The 20560-nt window shown below is 40.6% G+C and overlaps 1 protein-coding gene across 4 annotated transcripts; it reads left to right on the top strand.

Annotated features, from left to right (window-relative positions):
• The first annotated feature begins 283 nt into the window (after window positions 1-283).
• Window positions 284-20248, top strand: crtc1a (CREB regulated transcription coactivator 1a). Of its 4 annotated transcripts, none has more exons than XM_085141316.1 (15): window positions 284-480; window positions 3864-3980; window positions 5468-5593; window positions 6961-7022; window positions 7434-7528; window positions 8412-8497; window positions 8583-8623; window positions 9093-9283; window positions 9429-9574; window positions 9703-9795; window positions 12561-12656; window positions 14085-14189; window positions 16851-16934; window positions 17051-17225; window positions 18051-20248. In XM_085141316.1, the coding sequence occupies exons 1-15, from the start codon at window positions 355-357 to the stop codon at window positions 18254-18256; spliced, it is 1749 nt and encodes a 582-aa protein (XP_084997442.1). In that variant the 5' UTR covers window positions 284-354; the 3' UTR covers window positions 18257-20248. The 4 variants fall into 4 exon arrangements, with proteins under 4 accessions (XP_084997442.1, XP_084997441.1, XP_084997444.1 ...); XM_085141315.1 differs by having other exon boundaries at window positions 285-480; window positions 12558-12656; XM_085141318.1 differs by lacking the exon at window positions 14085-14189 and having other exon boundaries at window positions 285-480; window positions 12558-12656.
• The last annotated feature ends 312 nt before the right edge of the window (window positions 20249-20560 follow it).

Below are 20560 nucleotides of genomic sequence, written 5' to 3' on the forward strand. Positions count from 1 at the left end.
CGGGATCCTGCACATGTGGCCTTCCTGTAATAAGTCACACACTGGCTCCTGTTGTTTTAGTTAGAGTCAGTCCACAGACTGTTTTAGCTGTAGACTATAGGTATCACCTGTGGTCAGTAAATTCAAATATGGGAAGCCCACTTGGCCTGCACGACACTGTAAAAACCTTTTTAAAAATAAGTTTAAAGACTTTTCATTCAGGATAAAGGAAAAGCAGGTAAACGTTGCCCTTTTTTTGAGTATTCCGTTTTTACGCTCTGCGTTGTGTCCGCCTCTCTAACCGGAAGCTGTGCGTCCTCCCTCCGTGTTACTTGACGCTGACCATTGAAGGAAAACGGAGCAGAAGAGCGAAACATGGCGACTTCGAACAATCCGCGGAAATTCAGCGAGAAAATCGCTTTACATAACCAGAAGCAGGCGGAGGAGACGGCGGCGTTTGAAGAAGTGATGAAAGACCTGAGCATAACCCGAGCAGCGAGGGTAACGACACCGGTTCTTGCCTTTTCCTTCCCTCCCTCCTGTCTGCGCTCCGTTTGTTTTCAGCGAGCTGTCAAATAGGCATTTGTAGCGCCGCGGCTGCACGCAGAACAGGTAAACAATAACAAACGACGCTTCCTGCCAGCTGTGGCCGATTTTCTCCTGTCTGTGGACGGCCAGCTGAGCCGACACGATGTGTCGGTCCTCAAATGTAGATGCGTACTGCGGGGACCATCTTTCCTAAAAGTTATTGGCTACAATTTTTGTCCCACGCAAGTGTAAAGCAAAGGGGCGTGCATCCGTGTTTGACAGCGCGCGTCCAGCACCGCGATTTTCCCTTCATCTCGTGGGCTTAGATACGAAGCGATTAACCTAAAGCATATGATATGATCCATGAATGTAGAGATTGACATAAACAATGAATCAGAAAATCGTGGTGCATATACGGATAAATGTTAAGGTGTGTGTGTGTGTGTTTGTGTGCCTATAAACCGCGGTGAACTTGTCTGACGGGTCCTCAGGCCTGTGTGCACTGCAACATGAGTGACATTTACGGCAAAGATGAAGGCCAGCAGATTATGTGGAATTTAAGCCACATACAGCACAGGCCTCCAGAATAAATCCTATGGAGGCAGGGCTTCAGTGGAAACCGCTACTGAGTGGAAATATGATGGACTTAACATCATTGCAAGCATCAACCACTATCCTATCTAAGCTCTGTTTCTCTGAATCTGTGTGTTTGTGTGTCTGCTAAGAAGACGATAAAGAGCAACTTAAAGGTCTTTCTAGAATCAGAAAAGCAGAAGTATCATGTAACAGTAGATATCGTGGATGCTGGTTCACAGTCACACAGCAATGGCAGACTGCAGTGCAAAACTTATAAACATGTGCATTGCTTTAAAAAACAAAATTATTAGAAATACGCGCTCACCCGACACTTTGTTAGGTACACCTTACTAGTGATGGGTTGGCCCATTAAGAAGTGCCTTAAATCCTCTGTGTGATTTTTTTAACTGCAGTTTCCTGTTCTTAGCTGACAGGACTGGCACCTAGTGTGGTCTTCTGCTGCTGTAGCCTATCTGCTTCAAGATTCAAAGATGTTGTGCATTCAGAGATGCTTCTTCTTCTTCTGCATGCTTTGGTTTTAATGAACGTTTTTTTCGGGGTTATTGTATCTTCCTATCAGCTAGAAGCAGTCTTGCCTTTCTCCACTGACCTTTGACATCAACAAAGCGTTTTCACCCAGAAAACTGCTGCTCACTGGATGTTTTCTCTTTTTCAGACCATTCTCTGTGAACCCTAGAGGTGTTTAGAAAATCCCAGTTTCTGAAATACTGAAATACCAGCTCACTTGGTCCTGACAACCATACTACGTTCAAAATCACTTAAATAACCTTTCTTCTCTATTTGGTTTGAACTTAAGCATCGTGACTTGACAGGTCTACATGCATAAATGCACTGAGTTGCTGCATTGTGACTGGCTGATTAGATATTTGCATGAACAAGACGTTGAGGAGGTGTATCTTAAAGAAGTGGCCAGTGAGAGCACACACAAAAATTGCTTGGTATAAACTGAATATATACCAATCAAGTACATTTCATTTGAACAGGTAACTTAAATGTAACATTTTACATTGCACTTATAATAATAATAATAATAATAATAATAATAATAATAATGGATTGCATTTATATAGTGCTTTTCAGGGCCCTCAAAGTGCTTTACGATTCCACTATTCATTCACTCTCACATTCACACACTGGTGGAGGCAGCTACAGTTGTAGCCACAGCTGCACTGGGGCAGACTGACAGAAGCGAGGCTGCCATATCGCGTCATCGGCCCCTCTGGCCATCACTAGTAGGCGGCAGGTGAAGTGTCTCGCCCAAGGACACAATGACCGAGACTGTCCGAGCCGGGGCTCGAACTGGCAACCTTCCGGTTACAAGACGAACTGCCTTATGCAACATAGTTACATGGAACATGTACATGTAACCAAATAACCAAAAAGTCATCAGTTTGGGAATACATGTTAAGAAAAATGGCCTCCCTATGCTTCACCTTTAAACACATCCTTATCTGGAAACTAATAGAACAAGTTGCATCAGAGTTATGACTTTATTATTATAGGTCCATATTTTTAGACGATATGTCTAGACAGGTTGGTCCCCTTTGAGTGGAGGTCTGTGGCCTTATGTTTTTTTTATCTAGATTTCATTAAGTATGCAATCAGTCGTTTGTATGTTTTTGGCTGTCAGTAAGATTATGCAAAAACCTCAAAGCTGACTATAATTAAAACCCAGTGGAGAGGTGGAGTATGAGCAAACCCATTAAACAGAGCGAAGCTGGATTGCTTTCTTCAAAACTGCGAGATGGGGCAGTGAAACTGGTGAAAGGATGCACTTTTCCCGTCATTAATGGAAAGACAAACATTAGGTAGCTCTTGTTTGAGCCAGAGTTAGACATGCTGGAAGGATGCCTCGGGTTTAGAGTTTCACCCTTTCACACTGTTGCCTCCCTTTATGCTCAACTCTCACTCTGATTTTCCTTTTGTGCTTTTCTCCGTACATGGCTTCTTGTGATTAAAGTGACCCAGACTTCCTATTCTGTTGTTACAGTATCTAATCCGTTGCATCAGAGACTGCGTTCGTGTAGCTAAAGAAGTATACTCTGAGGTTGGAGGCTTATCAAAACACACCACTGATGCAGGCATAGTAATTGTTATTATTAGATTTTCTGCCAACAGTAAGCGGTGGGCTTGCATGAGACAATTTAATTGACTGGTCACGGGTTCTCTGATTGGACGTGGAAAAGGAGGCTGTTTTGAAATAAACACTGGAGTGACAGTTTGGAGGGTTTTCTTTTGAAATGAAGACAGGCACATTCAGTGATACTGAATTATATCTATACTGCTTTGCTTGCACCTTGGCATTCATATAATCTATTCACATTAAATAAAAAAGAAACCGTTAAATTTGACACTAAATTAGCTGTAAACATTAGAGCTTGCAACAAAATTTGTCACAAAATTAAACAGCTTTTAGTTTCCATCACTTCGATCTTCCTTTCCTTTACTGCTAAAATCAGCAAATCTCACTTTTAGCACTTCAAAAAATTTAAGAAAAATCTGCAAACAGTCCTTTAATGTAAATTAAACAATCATGCAACTTAAAAAGAAAATGTTCTAGCAGGATATCGTATTCAGCTCTCGTTATTAACAATATTACGTCCTGGTCTTTGGTTTTTAGGCGTGTGGGGTGTTAATAGCTAATTTATTACATCGCTGTAACTGGAGCGTGGACTTAATGTGAGCGAGAAACCCTTTTACTTCTTTTCTAAATTTCCCATAAATGCCTGCTGATTTACCTGATGTTGTTCTGCTTGCAGTTGCAGTTGCAGAAGACCAAGTATTTGCAGCTGGGGCAGAACCGTGGGCAGTACTATGGAGGATCCTTGCCAAACGTCAATCAGATTGGAAACAGCACGATCGACGTGCCTTTTCAGGTACAGGATTGCTTATCTTTCCTTTGCCTTTCACATTTACAACTAAAATATACCTGGTGTAGGTCAATTAAATCTGTGGTCTTAACTGCAAAAATATATTGTGTGATATAAATAAATAAATACCCCCATTTTTTCCCAATCTCTATGGGTAAGTAATATCCTGCAGTATTGACTGGTCGCTTTTTTTAGACATCCTGAGGTTCTTTTTCCCTGGACTAAATACTCTTCTACAGGAAGTCACATACTTTGTGTGAGTCACTTATGTAAGCAGTATATGAACAAAAATAATGCTTTATTTAGAGTAAAGAGTAGAAGGCAGTGTAAGTATCCAAGGCCACAGCCTACATTAGGTTTGTATACGGTTGTAGCGTGGCTCGGCGCAGGCTCTGTCCAATAATCACTGTGTACACAGTCCTGCAATAACTTTGAAGTTTATGTGTTGCTGCCGCAGCGTAATAAGAACGTTCTTGAAGCCATGTCTGTCACACCAAATTTGAATTGTGTGTTTTATGTGCAGGGAGCCACAGCTTCATGATAGGGTTCAGTGCACTCGGCAACAACGTGAACAGAAGCAGAAGTTTTTTTATTGCTTTAAATTGTTTTCAGGAGCAGCTTCAAAGGTGGCAGGAAAGGATTTGCATTAATTGTCGAAAGAAACATAAAAGAAATGTCAGTCTTCAGTGAAAGCCTTAAAACTGATATTGCATAATAATGAATGTTAGAAATTGAAGGGAAAAAGGGTCAGGAGGTTGTGTGTAATTTGTTCTGAATAATAGGTTTCATTTTATTTTGGGGAAAAAAACCAGAAAAAAATCATTGTGTTCAGTGCTTTCTGCAACGCGACTGCTGCGTTGCTTAGTGTGTCAGTCTGTGTATATGAGAAAGAAGAGCTGCTCCATGTGTCATTCTCTTAGCCGGCGCTGGAAACAGTCTTTTGCTTGAAAGGCACTGAAGCTGCACAGCAAGACAGAAAACATCTGTCATGTGGGCTAAAAAGCCCTTGTCCTTGAAATTTCCACGGAATCGCTTTCCTATCAGACAAATGGAACAAGATACCAACCTTAAAAAAAAGGAAAATGTAATGCAGTTTCGTAGTTTTAATTGTCTTTGCCAATGAAATAACAACCCACAAAAACAACAACAAACAAACAAGATGAAGAACACGCGTAGAACATAATACACACATTTCAGATTTTTTTTTTCCAGTCTTCCGCCATCCTTTTCACTCCGGACCACTTTACCTTTCATTCCTGTGCTACATGCTCATAGGAATTGTTTATTCTCTGCTGGCCAAGAGCAGTGTAACCGAGGTAAAGTGCTGACTACCGTGGCTGCCGCAGTGCATTTTGTAGATTAATGACCTCAAAAACGCTCTTGTTATTGTTACACATTCAGCTCTAATACTGCAGGCTGGTGAGGAGCTGAAAGGTGATGTTTGCAATTTGCCCAGTTCATTACGCATTTTTTTCCTTGTCTTTATTTGTCAGAATTCAGGGCTCGACATGAACAGGTCGACGCGACACCACGGATTGGTGGAAAGAGTCTACCGCGATCGGAACCGCATCACATCGCCCCACCGGAAACCTCTGTCTGTTGACAAACACGGACGACAGATATCCTTTTATGCTGCCTGTTGGGTGAAGTGTTGTTTAATGTTGGTTTTTATCTGGTTTCTGAGCTTCAGTTTAAATCAGAGTGCTTGGTCAAAACTTCACTCGGTCAAATTTTTCTTTAGGAGCAGTAGAGTGGCATTTCTGCAGATTATTAGGAATTTACACAGATGTTATCCTACCAATGCATGCTCCATGCTACAGTATTTTTTTTGGCCTCTTCATGCTGTTGGAAGCCTGATATACTTAATCACACTGAGAAAAAACAAACAAACATGTTTATATCCTAAAAATGGGTCAGTTTAACCCATTCCTGGGTGCTTACTAGGCATGAATATTTCAGCTTTTTTGTGGATTCAAATGAGAAGTAGCTTTGAAATGAAAAACGATAGGAATCTCTCATAAACTGCTGTAAGTGCACGAAGCCTAAAAACAGGTCATTTTAGCCTGTCGCTAGGTGGTTGCGGGGCAACATGATGCCATCATAATGTGTCATGCATAATTTAGCTTTTGCGAATACAAATTAAAAGTTACTGTTGTGAAATACAAACAATACAGTGCTTTTATAAGGTGCATAAGTGCTAAAAAAATGGATCATTTTAAACTGTTGCTAGGTGGTTGCTAGGCAATGCGATGATGCCGCAGTATCTGATATAGATAAGAACCTTCCGGGGCCTAAGATGAACTTGTGTGCACAGGTTTGGTTGCTCATCTTCTAATGGTCTCGGAGGAGTTGGTGGACAAAGAAACCAACGCACAGACAGACAGAGATCTCATGCATTATGATAAATATTCAGTGGGAGGAGTTTGGCTGGGAATAACATGGTGTCAACAGCTGAGCATTAGCATTGTGGAGATGTTAATAAACCATAGTCTGCACACACCCACACAGTTCTGAGAACAGGACTAATCACACAGTATAAGTGAAACCACCTGCGGGCTCTCATCATTCTCCAGCAGAAGTCAATGCAAATCTTTAAACTGTATTATTGTTTTTTAAAGCTTAATATATGCATAAAATATACATTGGTGTTTAAATGCTCCTTCATGGTAGCATTACTGGAAAGTACACAGTGTAGAACAAGCAATTATTAACACCTTTTCATTAATAATGCTGTTGTATTCAGCCAGCTTTTGAAGTGGAAGTGCTTCTTGATTTCAGATTTTTAGATCTTAATCAAACTGTTTGTGGGCATTTTTGTAAAAGACTTCGGCCTGTAGGTAATGAAAGTGTACCCTGTATTGTAGAAGATCACCAAGCACAGTGCTTTTTTTTAAATTTATTTATTTTTTGAATTCACAGAAGAGAGTACACTGATTCTGCCAAGGCTTTCATTCTCCAGCTGTTATTTCTTAACCTGCGGTGTCACATTGACAGCTGTCCATATGGCTCAGTATATCTCTCGCCACCACCTGATACTAGTTGGAGGAGGTAAGACGGTCTCTGATAATGACACAATGTCTCGGCATGGCCTTCTTGCAACTAAATGCATTTTTATTTTCACCTGTCATCAAGAAACATGTTCAGATAATAACGCAAGACACATTCAGAGTGGAAAGACCCACAAGGCTAACACTCTGACTGTGAAATCCTTCTGCATTGACACATATTTAATGACTTTCACAGATTTCTGCCATTGAGAAAAATTATTGAAATGTTTATATTTACACTTCGAACTATTCCAGTGTCCTTATTCTAGTGTTAAACATTTAAAAATAACTGACTGCTGCACGTAATGTTGTTGTCGCACAGTGCTGTAGTTGCCCACTATGTACTTTTTTGTGCTATTCGGGTAGATTTTGTCTATAGATCGCCTGTGAGTTTAAATTTCTTGTGCTGCAGGACAAACTCTGACTCAGCACTGCATCAGAGCACACTAACTCCTGCCCAGCAGGCCTCCTTCACTGGAGGATCACAGGAGCTGCAGCCAAAACGAGGTACACAAGATTTCAAAGATGTTGTCGTCATGTAGTGTGAGAGACATGTTCATTAGTGTGGTGTGTGTCAGCTCACTTCATACAGACACCCTGCATGAAATGAGCTTTTAGCTCTGCCTTGAATTAGTCTATTTGTGCTTTTTAAATTAGTGGTTTTTTGCATTATCTGCAGTATTCAGTGTTATTTGTTTTTTTGTTTTTTTTGTGATCCTGTTTAGTTTTTGTGGTATTTTGTTGCTTTCTCCTGACGACTCAGTGGAAGCGCCCTCCAGTGTATGATGAAAGGGTTTGAATGCGGCTTTGAAGGCAAGAGGAGGAAAATTGATTGCTGTGCAGATGGTGCGCATTCAAGTACCATGTGAATTTCGCTCCTAATGGCCATGTGAGGGGAATTATGTCAATTTTAGAAGCACTTTGGTTGAATTTGTATGTATCATCTTGGAGAAGTGTTTGTGCTTTTACCCATTATTTGCATTCAGAATTCTTTTTTCTTTTACTAATGTCACACTTCTTGGCTACTTTCTTTTTTTTGTTTTTGTTTTTCCTCTTTTTAAAGGAACCTTTTTCTTCCCACTGTCACCAAGTGCTCACTCAAAGGGAATTGCTGGGTACCTTGTTATCATTTTGTACCTTACAATGCAATAGTGCTTGGATATATATAAATTTATGTATATATATGTTGCAACTTGACGCTACATACATTAACGACTGCACTTACTCACTTGATCTGATTAAATGAAGGCAGTTATTATGAGCTTCAACAGGCGGGACATCTGTAGATCTGAGAGATTGAAGAGATTTATTTTTTAATTTCTCCATCTCTCTCTCTCTCTCTCTCTCTCTCTCTCTCTCTCTCTCTCTCTCTCTCTCTCTCTCTCTCCAGTCCTCCTACTCACTGTACCGGGGTCTGAAGCAATTAAACAAGAGGTGGATGAAGATGGACAGAAACATAACTGGGACAGCAAAAAAGTAAATCTTCACACAAAATGTTTTTCACTTGAGTATCTCACTGGTCTTCCTGATACACTAGTTGTCTTTTTTTCTCCCACTTTAGAACATTTCAAGATCCGAGCCCTGCAAAGTTCCTGGAATCCAGTGAGTTTTACTGTCTTAGGTTGTCTAAGGATACCTTCCTCTATAGTCTGAGTAACACAATGAAATTATGTTTCAGTGTAAATATTTTTGGGGGGCACTTTGGTCTCACTGTTACGATATAGTGTTTAAATCCAGAAAGGAAGCTTCGGCTAGGTACGTGTGTACACAAATCTGATGAATGGGTGTGAATAAAGCGTAGTTTTGAACTGAAAGCATCTGACTGTAGTTCAACATTTTCATTTTGACTCGCTGAACTGCCAAAGGAATGAGAGTGTGGAGCCAAAAGATTTGCAAAAATACCCTGGGCCAAATGCATGAAGTCCAAATATCTCTGGACTTGTTTGCCTCGGGAGACATTTCCAAGTAATCTGAATAAGCTACTGGTGTTGGCGGTTCTGCTATTTCATCACCGAGTATATCGAGCATGTCATCACTGGAGAGTTTACGGCACCCATCTGTTTTTCTGCAGCATTTTCCCGTCTCCAGAACAGCAGCTGACCGCTTCGATGAAACCAGCAGCCCACAACACTGGCGGTTCTCTTCCCGATCTGACCAACATCCAGTTCCCTCCTCCGCTGCCCACCCCCCTCGACCACGACGACCCAGCTGCTGCCTCGTTCGGCTCCCAGAGCAGCACGCAGGCTCTGGGTAACACACAAGGTGGTAATAAGCACTCTCTGCTCTGTTCTCTCTGGACATATCTTAAAGTTATGTGCAGGATATGAAGGATCTTGGATTTCAGCATTTGCCACTTGTTTGGTGCCAAGTTGGGTCTTTAAGGAAACTGTTTTCTTGTGCTGGGTAGGAGTGAACACGTCTCAACCCACAGTAGCCATGGAAATCCAGGCCGGGCAGGATAATGTGATTCCTCTCATCCTGAACGCGGGGGACTCCCACCAGCACCAGAACCTGCAGCTCTCCCCAACAACTCCACCTCTCACTCTCTCCCAGGTACTCAAGAGGAAAGCGTTGTACATTAATAGACATAGAAACAGTGTCATGATTTGTAGGCAGGCTACAAATACTGAAATGAATGCTTTTTGAGGTTTCTGTCATATAAAGTGCTGTGCTCCCAACAGGCAGCCATTAATGCCATGAACCTGGAGCAGCAGCTGTCCCAGTATGCCTTCTTCAGCCAGCAGCCGTCGTCCCAGACACACCCAAACCAGCAAGTGAGTTTCTATCCAAAGCCACAGCTCAAAACATAATAAACTTCATCTCATTCATATGTACGAACATCCAGTTTTATATAGTATTATGACCACTTGCCAAAAAAAAAAATCAATGAATGAGTCAACAGCAGTTGTTTAACTCAGACGTGTGGCTCCTTTTGTTTTCATTTAGCCATTTTAAACATCCAGAGGATTGCTGAGCGTTAGTCCATCTGCATATGAAGCAATTCACTCACTGTCTGCCGCTTTACAGCTGACAGTTGGTCGCCCTGCCCTGTTGTTAGTTACTTCAAACAATCACCTCAGAGTTGAGAGTAGTTTAACTTGCTTTCTGCCCCCCAATAAAGCCAAATCACTGCTAGTCACTTCCTCTTAGAATGTCTATCACCTTAGGTCAGAGGGAAACTTTCAGCACAACACAAAGCAATGTGCTCTCCTACCCAACATGCTGCCAGTGCAGATGTTGCATATCGCTGCCCCCTCCCCCTGGCACTGACTCACTTTCTCTCTCTCACTCCCTCGCTTTTACCCGTGGTTTGTGGACATCTTTTCATTTTCTCCGCAGTTTTGGTTGCATTTCCTCTCCGGTTTTCTCTTTTCTGCCGCAGCCATTCCTTAAACTCTTCCTTATAAGGAATTATATTTCTTGGGTCCGCTATAGTAGCTGCAGTGGATTCACACTCGAATCACACTCTCGAACTTGTCATGTCATGTACAACATACAGAGAAGCGTCTGATCATGTTTGTTATTGGTAGTAGTAGAGAATGAGTCATTATCATCTGAAGTTGAGTCTAAATTTTGGAATTGATGAAATAATTTACTTAGTAAAAGTTATTCTGGGTCTTTCAGAGTCCTGAATTTTCAGTGGCCGTGGTATAGACCTCAGGAAGTTTCACTGGAAATTAGGATCGAGTCCATTCCTTTACAAACCTGTTGCTGTGTTTCAGTTTGTGACGCTGGCGTTGTGGTCTGCCTTCTATTTCATCAGTCTGTCAGCTCCCTAAGCCTCCAATCTCGGGATTATGTTTATTAATGCAAGTACAGCTAATCCCAATCTCCAAGTCTTTCCAACTTCATCCAATATTTTTGGATTTATGAATGTTTTCATTCTTTTCATTCTAAGAATGTTCATACATATTATCTCTGTTTATCACATGAACGCTAAATCATTTGAAACTATAGCTTTATGTTAAATGTTACTGAACACGCGTCCTAACAAACTGTAATCATGAAGCCGTTCATGTTTAACTGAAATGAAAATGCATTTTTGTGTTCCACAGCCCATTAAAAAAAAAAAGAATATTACAAAACTTTGACGTTAGCTAGACTTTAAGATCTCAGACTTAATGTTTATCTGCAGCTGCTGCTGCTTTTTAATTAGATTGATAGCATCCAGATTGTGAATGAGTGAGTAAGATGAAAAATGAGGGGAAAAATAGATAAACTGCATTTAATGACGATGATGCGCTTTGGCTCTCATGGGAACATTCGACTTACTTTGACTTACTTACGTTTACTCGTCTGTGATTCAGTCACCTCTCTATTGTTGAGATGTTTAATGAGATGGAATTAGAGACTAACCACACCAGAGTTATAGCAGCAGCAGTTCATAAATGAATTATTATAACCATATTTTTTTAATAAGGTTCCAAATAAATAATAAAACCTATGATGATTTCAGTTACCAGTTAGTTGGAAGAAAATTTCGCAAACCCTTTGATATTCCTGTCACGTCTGCTTTTATTTCATTTACTTTGATTACTTTTTGAGCAGATCTTCATTTTTGCCACAGTTGACTAAAAATAAAAACACCAACAACTGTGCTTTCCATGTCTTTATGCAACATACTGAGTTATTATCAGAGAGGCTGTTAAAAAAATAAATAAATAAGTGAATCCCTGCTAATTGCTTCTCCAAAAGCTGTTTGGATTCAGGTGTTCCAATTATGAAGATGAGACTAGAAGTGTGGGTTGTAGAGGTTGTGCTCAGTAAGAAAGCCATAGAGAGTTTTCTCTTGTGATAACTATGACTCAGTCACAAGAGCTTTCTCGGTAGGGCTTTTGCACAAACCTCTTAAAAGCTACAGACACATTTCTAAGAATCTAGGCGTTCATCGGTCCACAATGAAATAAACAGAGGAGATAATGACGTGAGGCTATTGGGATCACAGCAAGTGCGAATACACGCGGTCCTGAAGAAAGTACAAAGAACTCAAGGCCAACTGCAAAACACCTGCGGAGATCTCGCTAACTTGCTAAAATCTTTGTTCGTGTGTCTCAACTCCCAGAACAACAGATGAGATGCAAGTATAACATTTTGACAAAAAATACACAATGATTTACTTAGAGGGGTAAAAGGCACCGGATGCCAAAAGTAAAACCATATCCCTGCTGCCTCGGGGTCTGGGAAAAAAGACATTTTATAGGAGAATGTCAGTACAGCAGTCCTTGTGCATAGTCAGGTCAGACTTTTCACCTTTAACTAGAAAGTTTATATGTGTGTGTTTTTTTACATTTTGGCATGAATTTTGACAATAAAATTCAACAAAAACATATAAAACTCTAAAATCTAAACTCCTAAAAATATAATATAAAAGGCAACTTGTAGCCTTTTATGTGATTTTTTTTCTTTTGATGTGTTTTCATATCTGCCAAGATGCAATAAAATAAGATATGAATATAATGCGTGTGTGATAAGCAAGCATTAAAATTATACAGTGGTGCTTAGTTATCTATTTATGAGTCCACTGCTTATTTTCCAGCAGGCGGGTCTGGTCCAGCTGCCGTCCTCGGTGAACTCCTGCTCCCCGTCAGACAACCAGGCGTCCTCGCAAACCAACATGACCATCGACATGAACGCGGTGAGCAGTCTGTGTCTCGCTGATTTGTTGTAACAACAACCCAGCGATGACTGGTTCTCCTTGGCTGGTTCCCAGTTTTCCCGAAGAACTGTTTTCAGATGGCGTTAACGTGTTGGGCTCGGGGTTTCGCGAACACACTGCCACGTCGAAGTAATCAGAACTGATATCGTAGACGTTCAGCTGTGACGTGAAGTTGTCCAAGAGTGTGTTTTGTAACAGACGTTTTGCTTGGGGAAAAAAAAAAACGACATGAAAATAGGACTGTGTGTGACAGTGCAATTGTTCTTTCTTTGTTATTTTAACTATGATACGAAACCATAATTTTGCAGTCCCAGAATTTCTTTGTTTCTCTGCAGAGTTCAAGTCCCCCCCAAAAATCACTAAAGCAGAATGTAAAAAATGCACAAAGAGATTCGCAAAACATCCGTGAATCTGAAAGCTTCTGTAAGGCGCTGCTTTTCCTTCAGATCTTGGCTCTCGCTGCTTCGCTCCACTGTTGCGATGGGAATGTGTTTGGATTACTGCAGAAATGAAGTGGCCTACATTCTCTTCATCTCCGTAAAAGACTGTGCGGCGTGAGGTCACGGAAAACGCAGAGGAAGCTCGCTGGGATCTGGATCTTAGACTTGTATTCTTGTTATTAAACCGTTAATAAGGAAATGTTTTTATCATTTTACAGTCAAAGTAATGTCAAGGAAAACATCACCTTCTTTCATTTTCAGGCGAGTTCAAACAGGTTTACTCGACGCCACTGACCAGGTCACCGGTTTATAGCTCTGTCCACAGACCTTGAACTCCTTTTTATCGCGCTCATCTCATGCTACCATTATTTTGCTAACTTATCTTTTAATAGTTTAGGAGTTTAAAGGTTTGAACGCCTCGTTGACTTGTAAAAGATTAAACATTATCAGCCTCATTTGATAAATCTCAATTACTTGATGGCGTATCTGTTGCTTACTTGGAAGGTTTTATAGTACTTTTTAGATTTTTTATTTATTTTGTTAGACAGTATAAAAAACATCTGATGATAGGACAGAACAAGAGATAGTAGAGTGGGTTTTCCCTGGTCACTATTTTTAAACATATTCACTTGCTCAGGTTTAATTTCCAGCGATATTCTTACTAATTAATCCCCTATAGTACTCAGTCTTTCACTTTTCTTTGTTTTTTGCTACTACTCCACTGACGTGAGATCTACACATCACTCGTCACATATTGTGATCATACTTATTACATTTCAGCATTAGCTGCAAGTATGCACAGGTTCAATATTCCTCTGATGGCCAGTCTCCTGCAAGAAAAACACCACAGACATGGTTAACCAAAGCTCCTTGTTCAATAGGAGAAGAGTTACACACAACGAACGAGGGGGGGAAACAAAAAGACGGCCTCCAGTGTGAATAACTCAAATGTATCCTCTTGTATCAGGCCTCGTCCCTTCAACAGTACCGCAGTAGGGTTGGATCCTCTGCCAATCAATCTCCAACCTCTCCCGTCTCCAATCAAGGCTTCTCACCCGGAGGCTCGCCTCAAGTAAGGGCGTATGGACTGAACGAGCTGCTGGCTCGCTTTGTATAAACATCACCGTCCCTTGCATCGTAGTGGTGTGGTTATCTCTGCTGAGTAGGACTCCGTGCAGCTTTTTCTTGTTGATACAGATCTGGGCAAAAAAAATAAAATTAAAAGCAAGCCCTTCAGCATGACCCATAACATCAAAACAAGCATTTTCCCCCCTTAAGTTAATTGTATTGTCATTATTTATGTATTTACACATGATTACTTTCTGTGTTTTATAAGCCAAAAAAAGAATAATATCTATTAGTATCTAATAAGTAGATAAAACACAGTGCAACCTCTATTAGTTGACAATTTAACGAGCAATAGCAGGAAATCCTGGGGTCTACCGACAGGCATCATTAACCTTATGAATCACTGATGTGTTTTCCATGCTTGACATAAGAGGAAGTGAAACCGCGCAGTGAAGGAAATACTCTGGGAGAAAGCTGTCTGTGTGTACTTAAAGTTAATAATATATACATAGAAAATGTGCATTAAAAAGTTCTATTCCTGATCTGAATGATCACATTAAGCGCTGACAAACTGTGAACCCTGAGCAGCTCTTGTTTTGCCCAGATCTGACCACCAGTCTCTTTAAGCAGACTCTTAGTGTCATTGATGTGTTTTGTGATGTAGCCGTGTCCCTGACCGTCCTCCTCCTCTGCTGCTTTTTGTGGTATTTGCATCGCAACTCCACCGTTTCCCTCCCAGTCTTGCTTATTAGACTGTGAAGTGGAGTTTGTTTTGTTCTTTCCCATGTTTGTCAGATCTCTGTGTTTATTGTGGGTTTGCACCAGCATGGGGGGGAATGGGTGAGCATCAAGGGAGGTATTAATCCCCTTCGAAGGATTTTTCAGGAAAAGCTGTGCAAACTGAACCTTGCTTGCAACGTAGTGCATTAAGATAAACTGAACACACCCAAGGTAAACATGGATTAGGGATGTCAGTGATGTGCGTGAGACTTAGTAAAAGCATGTAAGATTTGCAAAAGGTAGTGCTGATAATCTTTTAATCGCCTATTGCTAAGTGTTCTTTCTTAAATATTGTCTTGAATTACACCTTTAAAAGTGCCATCTAGTAAGCCTTTACTGGTCCAAAGATTGAAGTTATAGTTTCTGAATTTTAAACGTGCCCTTGTGTGTTTGAGATGTGGAGAGAGAGGAACGTGGCGAGTGACAGAGTTGATTCATGCTGTGTGTGCATTTCTATATGTTTGCTTTCCCAACTTGGGTCTTTCCAGAGCTGAAGTGGCTCACTCGTAGTCCCGAGGTTATCCACGGGCCAAACCACAACCGACAGTCTGTGTTCTCTTGTTATCCTGCTGTGCCCCGTGGGGAGTTGTGCATCGCACACAGATAATGTGGTTTAGAACTAGGTGGAGCACAGACTGAGAATATGATCCAATTACTTATACATTAAGAGGCCACAATGAAACGGGAGAATTCCTGCTGCTGATTCGATGAGGACATTCAAATGAGGAATTTCAAGAGAATTAGCTTGCGCTGGATGAGTCGGTGGAGGGGAGAATAAAGCCACAGAGGGGATTACATTTTCAGTGATTCCCTTAATTTTAACGCACATTACATCCTGTTTGGTTTGTCTTAATTAAAACGTGGAAGCCAGAAGGCAGGAGAGGAAGCTCCTTTTTCATGTAAGGCTTTCCTTTTGTTGTCCTTACGTAGACGATTTGGAGCCTTTGGCAGGTTTGCATTTCAGTGTATTATGTATACAGAGAGCTGTAAGATATCGGCAGCTGATATTGAAAGATTTTGCCTCGTGTGATTAATTAAGCCATTTATTGATTTATTTTATCATATAATATATTTATTTACATATCTGCAGATTACTACAACTGTTTTTTTCTTTTCTTTTTTGCAGGTTTTAAATCATTTTTGTGCAATTAAAATTAATTCTGCAAATAAGAATACATGCAACCTGTGCTAAAAGAAGGTTTGTGCTGCAGTAATGTCACACAAATGTGCAAAACGTTATGGCAGATGCTCAAAGACTTGTGAGGGCCTCCTCAAGAAAGAAAATCAGCTATAAGCATTTTATAGAGGCATATAAAAAATGCTAATTATTCTAAGCCTTTGTATCTGGTTGTTTAGACCCGAGGTGTCAAACATGCAGCCCACTTTGATCGTTAGTGGGTCAGACCAGTGAAACTACATGATAAATGTGTAAAATTCCAGTAAAACATCTGGTAGTTTATTGCCTAGACAGTGCTGTAATTCCGAGATTTTTTCTTTTTCAAACACAAAAGATAAAATAAATACACTGATGGTGCATCATTCACATAAAAACACTAAATGTGTTGGCATACGCAAACTGGGTGGGCATTTGTACATTAAAAACCTCACACATTTCCAGACGTTGTGACATGTTGCAGTGTTCTAGCTGCTTTGACTGTCTCGTTTTGTATATCCCGTGTTTTATGTTTAATGTATTATGTCTGAAGCCTTGATGCAATATATATATATATATATATATATATATATATATATATATATATATATATATATATATATATATATATATATATATATATATATATATATGTGCTCATAATGATGGTGCGCACTTGTAATTTTGACCTGCATCTATAATAAACAGATCACTGCTTGTTTGTTGTTGCAGCATAACTCCATACTGGGCAGCGTGTTTGCAGACTTCTACGACCAGCAGCTGCCTTCCATTCAAGCCAGTGCGCTCTCACAGCAGGTACAGGCTCTGTCTGTGTCAGATAGAAACCAATCATCTTCGCATGTTTTTCCTGCATTTACCTTTCTCCTACTTCAAGGACTTGTTGCATTATTTCTTTCTTTTGGGATTGCCAGTTGGAGCAGTTCAACATGATGGAGACCCCCATCAGCTCTGACAGCCTGTACAACCAGAACTCCCTCAGTTACTCCCAGGCTCTTATGATGGGTTTGACTGGCCACTGCAACCCTCAGGACACGCAGCAGCTTGGATACAGTAGCCATGGCAACATCCCCAACATCATTCTCACAGGTGCTGTTTCGACACTTCACAAGGCTTCTCAAGACATGCAGCAAGTGGCCTGTTAAGGCAGAGACCCAGACTCTAAAGTGTAGAACTGGTAGATCCAAGTCTGGAGGAACTTGTGATTCACATTTTCTTGTGGGTCTTGTGACAGTAACTGAACAGAAGAAGCTTCAGAAGAAGCTTCACAATGATTTGGTTGATTACTGGATTGGTATAATGCATCACACTGGATGGAAGCAACAGCACTTTGTCATTCAGTCGTTGCATGCTGCCGCAACCCGACGTGTTGTTACATTTCTCATGAGTTGCACATCAAGGATAAAAAAGGTGGTTGCAGTTATGACGGAAGTTACGACGTAGATTTCCCACAGAAGTCTAAATCGGGCATAAATCACAGGATAAAAAAAATGAAAGTCCAACTTGATTATTTATGCTCTGAGCAGTATGAAAGTAGCGGGCTACCAAACTGTCATTCAATCACTAGAATGTTAGCTCTGACATTGTTAAACATGCTGCACAGAGGTATAACACTTATCTGCATGTAGATTCAAAGATAACCATCCTCTTAAGGTTTGCCTTTAATAGTTTTGAAAAAATTAGCCCTCCTAATAATCAGCTTCACTTGTATATGTAATTACACTTGATATGTAATTATGATGCCAAGCTGTCCCCTTAAGTTGTTATCAAATCATAACCCACACTCCTCTGCATTCTTTTGTTTTCATTGAAGTTGTCTCTAATTTTAGCCTTCCTTCTCTCCCTTAGAAACCTCAGTGAGATGAATAGTATTTGATTTTTTCAATATTTTTTTTTCTTGTTGTCTTTCCACAGTGAGTGGAGAGTCTCCACCCAGCCTGCCCAAGGACCTGTCTGGCTCGCTGCCCACAGATGTCAGCTTTGATGTGGACTCCCAGTTCCCGCTGGACGATCTGAAAATCGACCCGCTGACGCTGGATGGCCTGCACATGCTCAATGACCCGGACATGGTCCTCACCGATCCCGCCACCGAGGATGCATTTCGCCTTGACAGGCTGTAACAAAAGTAGCGGGTGTAACAGGTGTGTGAACTCTGCTACATAAAGCCGAGGGTCTCTGAGGAGAAGGTATCTAGAATCAGGCTGATCAAAGGCCTCATCTGGGCTGAGTATCAATTCCACACGAACCAACCCAATCGACTCCCACAAATGAGCTCTTAAAATGTTTCTATAGACTGCTGCCAGCTTCCCTTTAATGGTTCTCTCACTACCTTTTGTAATTGATGGATCCTGTTGCGATTTAGATGATATACCCGGTTTTTATTCGAGGAAGCTTAATGAAAATTTGGGGGCATAAACAGCCCGGTCTCTAATTCTCCATCAATGACTGGCTAAACTATGTCTGTAGAGCAAACCCGTAATAAATCACACTATAGCGATCGCACGGCTGTTAACATAGAGTAGCTTGATGACTCAGAGGAAACACCTGTTGAGCTTAACCTCCCTCTGTCCCAAGCTGTAATGGAAGCCCCGGTGAGGCGATGAGTCACCCTTTTGCAAGCTCATTTATTTTTAGGGAATGCTGAATTTTGATTTTTATCATAGTCAGTGGCGGTCATCAGTTTATGCATGAAATCACAAATCACTGTGCATACTTGTTTTGCCTTAATAGCGTCTACATTTTGGTTTTCATGCAAAGACGACTCTTATGTAGATGAGGAAGAAAGAGGGAAAAAAACAAAGAAGCATTTTAGGGATGGAGTAATTTTTTACAGGTGGTTTGGCCTACGTAATCCGCCGTTGTGTCGTCACTACCATATCATTTATCAACTTCATTTATCGCACCTAAACGGATAAATGAGGAATACGAGCTAGATGTTTACAGGCTTTGTTTTATATTTTACATGTACAGAATGTGATTAGAGTTTGCGTAACGGTATCTATGCAAAACTACAGCGATCGATTTGGGACTGTAAAATGAAACACACACATCGAACCCTTATACAAAGGAAGGCAGCGTGCAGGATTCTTAGAGGACGCACGGCGACCGTGCCATGTTACTTTTGAAACTGTTTCCGTTCTTTCAGACTAGTGAGGTGTAGAGATGGTGGGGGAAAAAAAGGCACACTGAGCGTGGCACACAGGATTACTCCCAAAGATGTGACCTCAGCGTAGTTGAAATATATATATGTATATTTTTCCAGACAATTGAACTGCCTCTATAATAGAACAGAATTGTTGATACAAAGAGAATGTATTTAGGTCACATCTGTACAACCATGTTGTTGCCATCCTGTCATCCTCATTGCCTCTCATAACTAGCCTTTATGTCCTTAAGGACACATATTGTTTCCCCAAAGCGGATATGACATCCTGCTTTAAGTTTTATGTGTTGCTTTGCTCGTTTCCCTGGCACTACAGCAACTCTATGTATCCGTTTTCTCGTAGCGCTCGTGTTGTCCGTGCCCTTTATCGGTTCGTTCCGTATCGCTCTGGTCGCTCTCGTAGTCGTATGCTTTCGTGTTTTAAAAATCCTCCGTGAAATCAGTGCGTGTTTCAGTAGATGGGTCCTTTGAGTTCATTCAGAAACGTGTCTCATTATTGCACTTTATGCATTTATTTAAAACACTGATTTCTCAGAGTGTATATACCAAACCCCTGTCCCCACCTACCCTCGTGACTGTTATGTGCACTGGACCTGTCTGTCCTGTCTTTGATAAAACTTGCCTTCTTGTAAAAAAGAAAAAGAAAAAAAAGAAGAAGATGAAGAAAAAAGAAAAGACAAATGAAAAAAGCAAATTGAATTATAGTTATTTTTTGAAAACTTCTATAAAAAATCTATTGAAGAGAGCTGAGTTTTTACTCAGTCGGTGAGTATTTTGTTACACTGTTACACATTTTTCTTTCCTAAATTTTTTGCACGCAGGTGTGTCTGTCGTGTCGCTGCAGCTCTGACTGCATCATGTCGGAATAAAGAAAACCAATCAATGCTCGAAGACGTTTGTAATAAATTATTAATCAGCAAAAAAAAAAAAAAGAAAAACAAACAAACCACGGTTCAAGTTACAAAAATAGTGCATTGGACATTTGCAGTAAGTGTTATTGTAATACTGTGCCAGATGGGATGAGTCAGTCCCTGAAAAGTATTTTGCAGAATTAATATTGCAGTTCAGTGCAGGTAGAATAAAATGTAAAATAGATATAGATTCATTCCCAGGACACTATTCGGCTGTTATGTTCCTGAAACATCGCGTCTGTCGATGTGTGTTGAGGAACCCTGTGCCGGCATATTTATTTTCACGCAACACAAAACTATGATTGAATCTTAAAATTTGATTTTTAAGCTTTTTCCTTAAAAAAACCCCC

Source organism: Neolamprologus multifasciatus, chromosome 18 (genome assembly GCF_963576455.1).
Source record: "Neolamprologus multifasciatus chromosome 18, fNeoMul1.2, whole genome shotgun sequence".
NCBI lineage: Eukaryota > Metazoa > Chordata > Actinopteri > Cichliformes > Cichlidae > Neolamprologus > Neolamprologus multifasciatus.

Excerpts from the sequence above, each read along its gene's own strand:
- crtc1a (XM_085141315.1), top strand. The coding sequence starts at position 355 with ATGGCGACTTCGAACAATCCGCGGAAATTCAGCGAGAAAATCGCTTTA. Across the intron at positions 8,498-8,582 it reads ATAACTGGGACAGCAAAAAA|AACATTTCAAGATCCGAGCC; the intron begins GTAAATCTTCAC and ends CTCCCACTTTAG. Across the intron at positions 9,575-9,702 it reads CACCTCTCACTCTCTCCCAG|GCAGCCATTAATGCCATGAA; the intron begins GTACTCAAGAGG and ends TGCTCCCAACAG.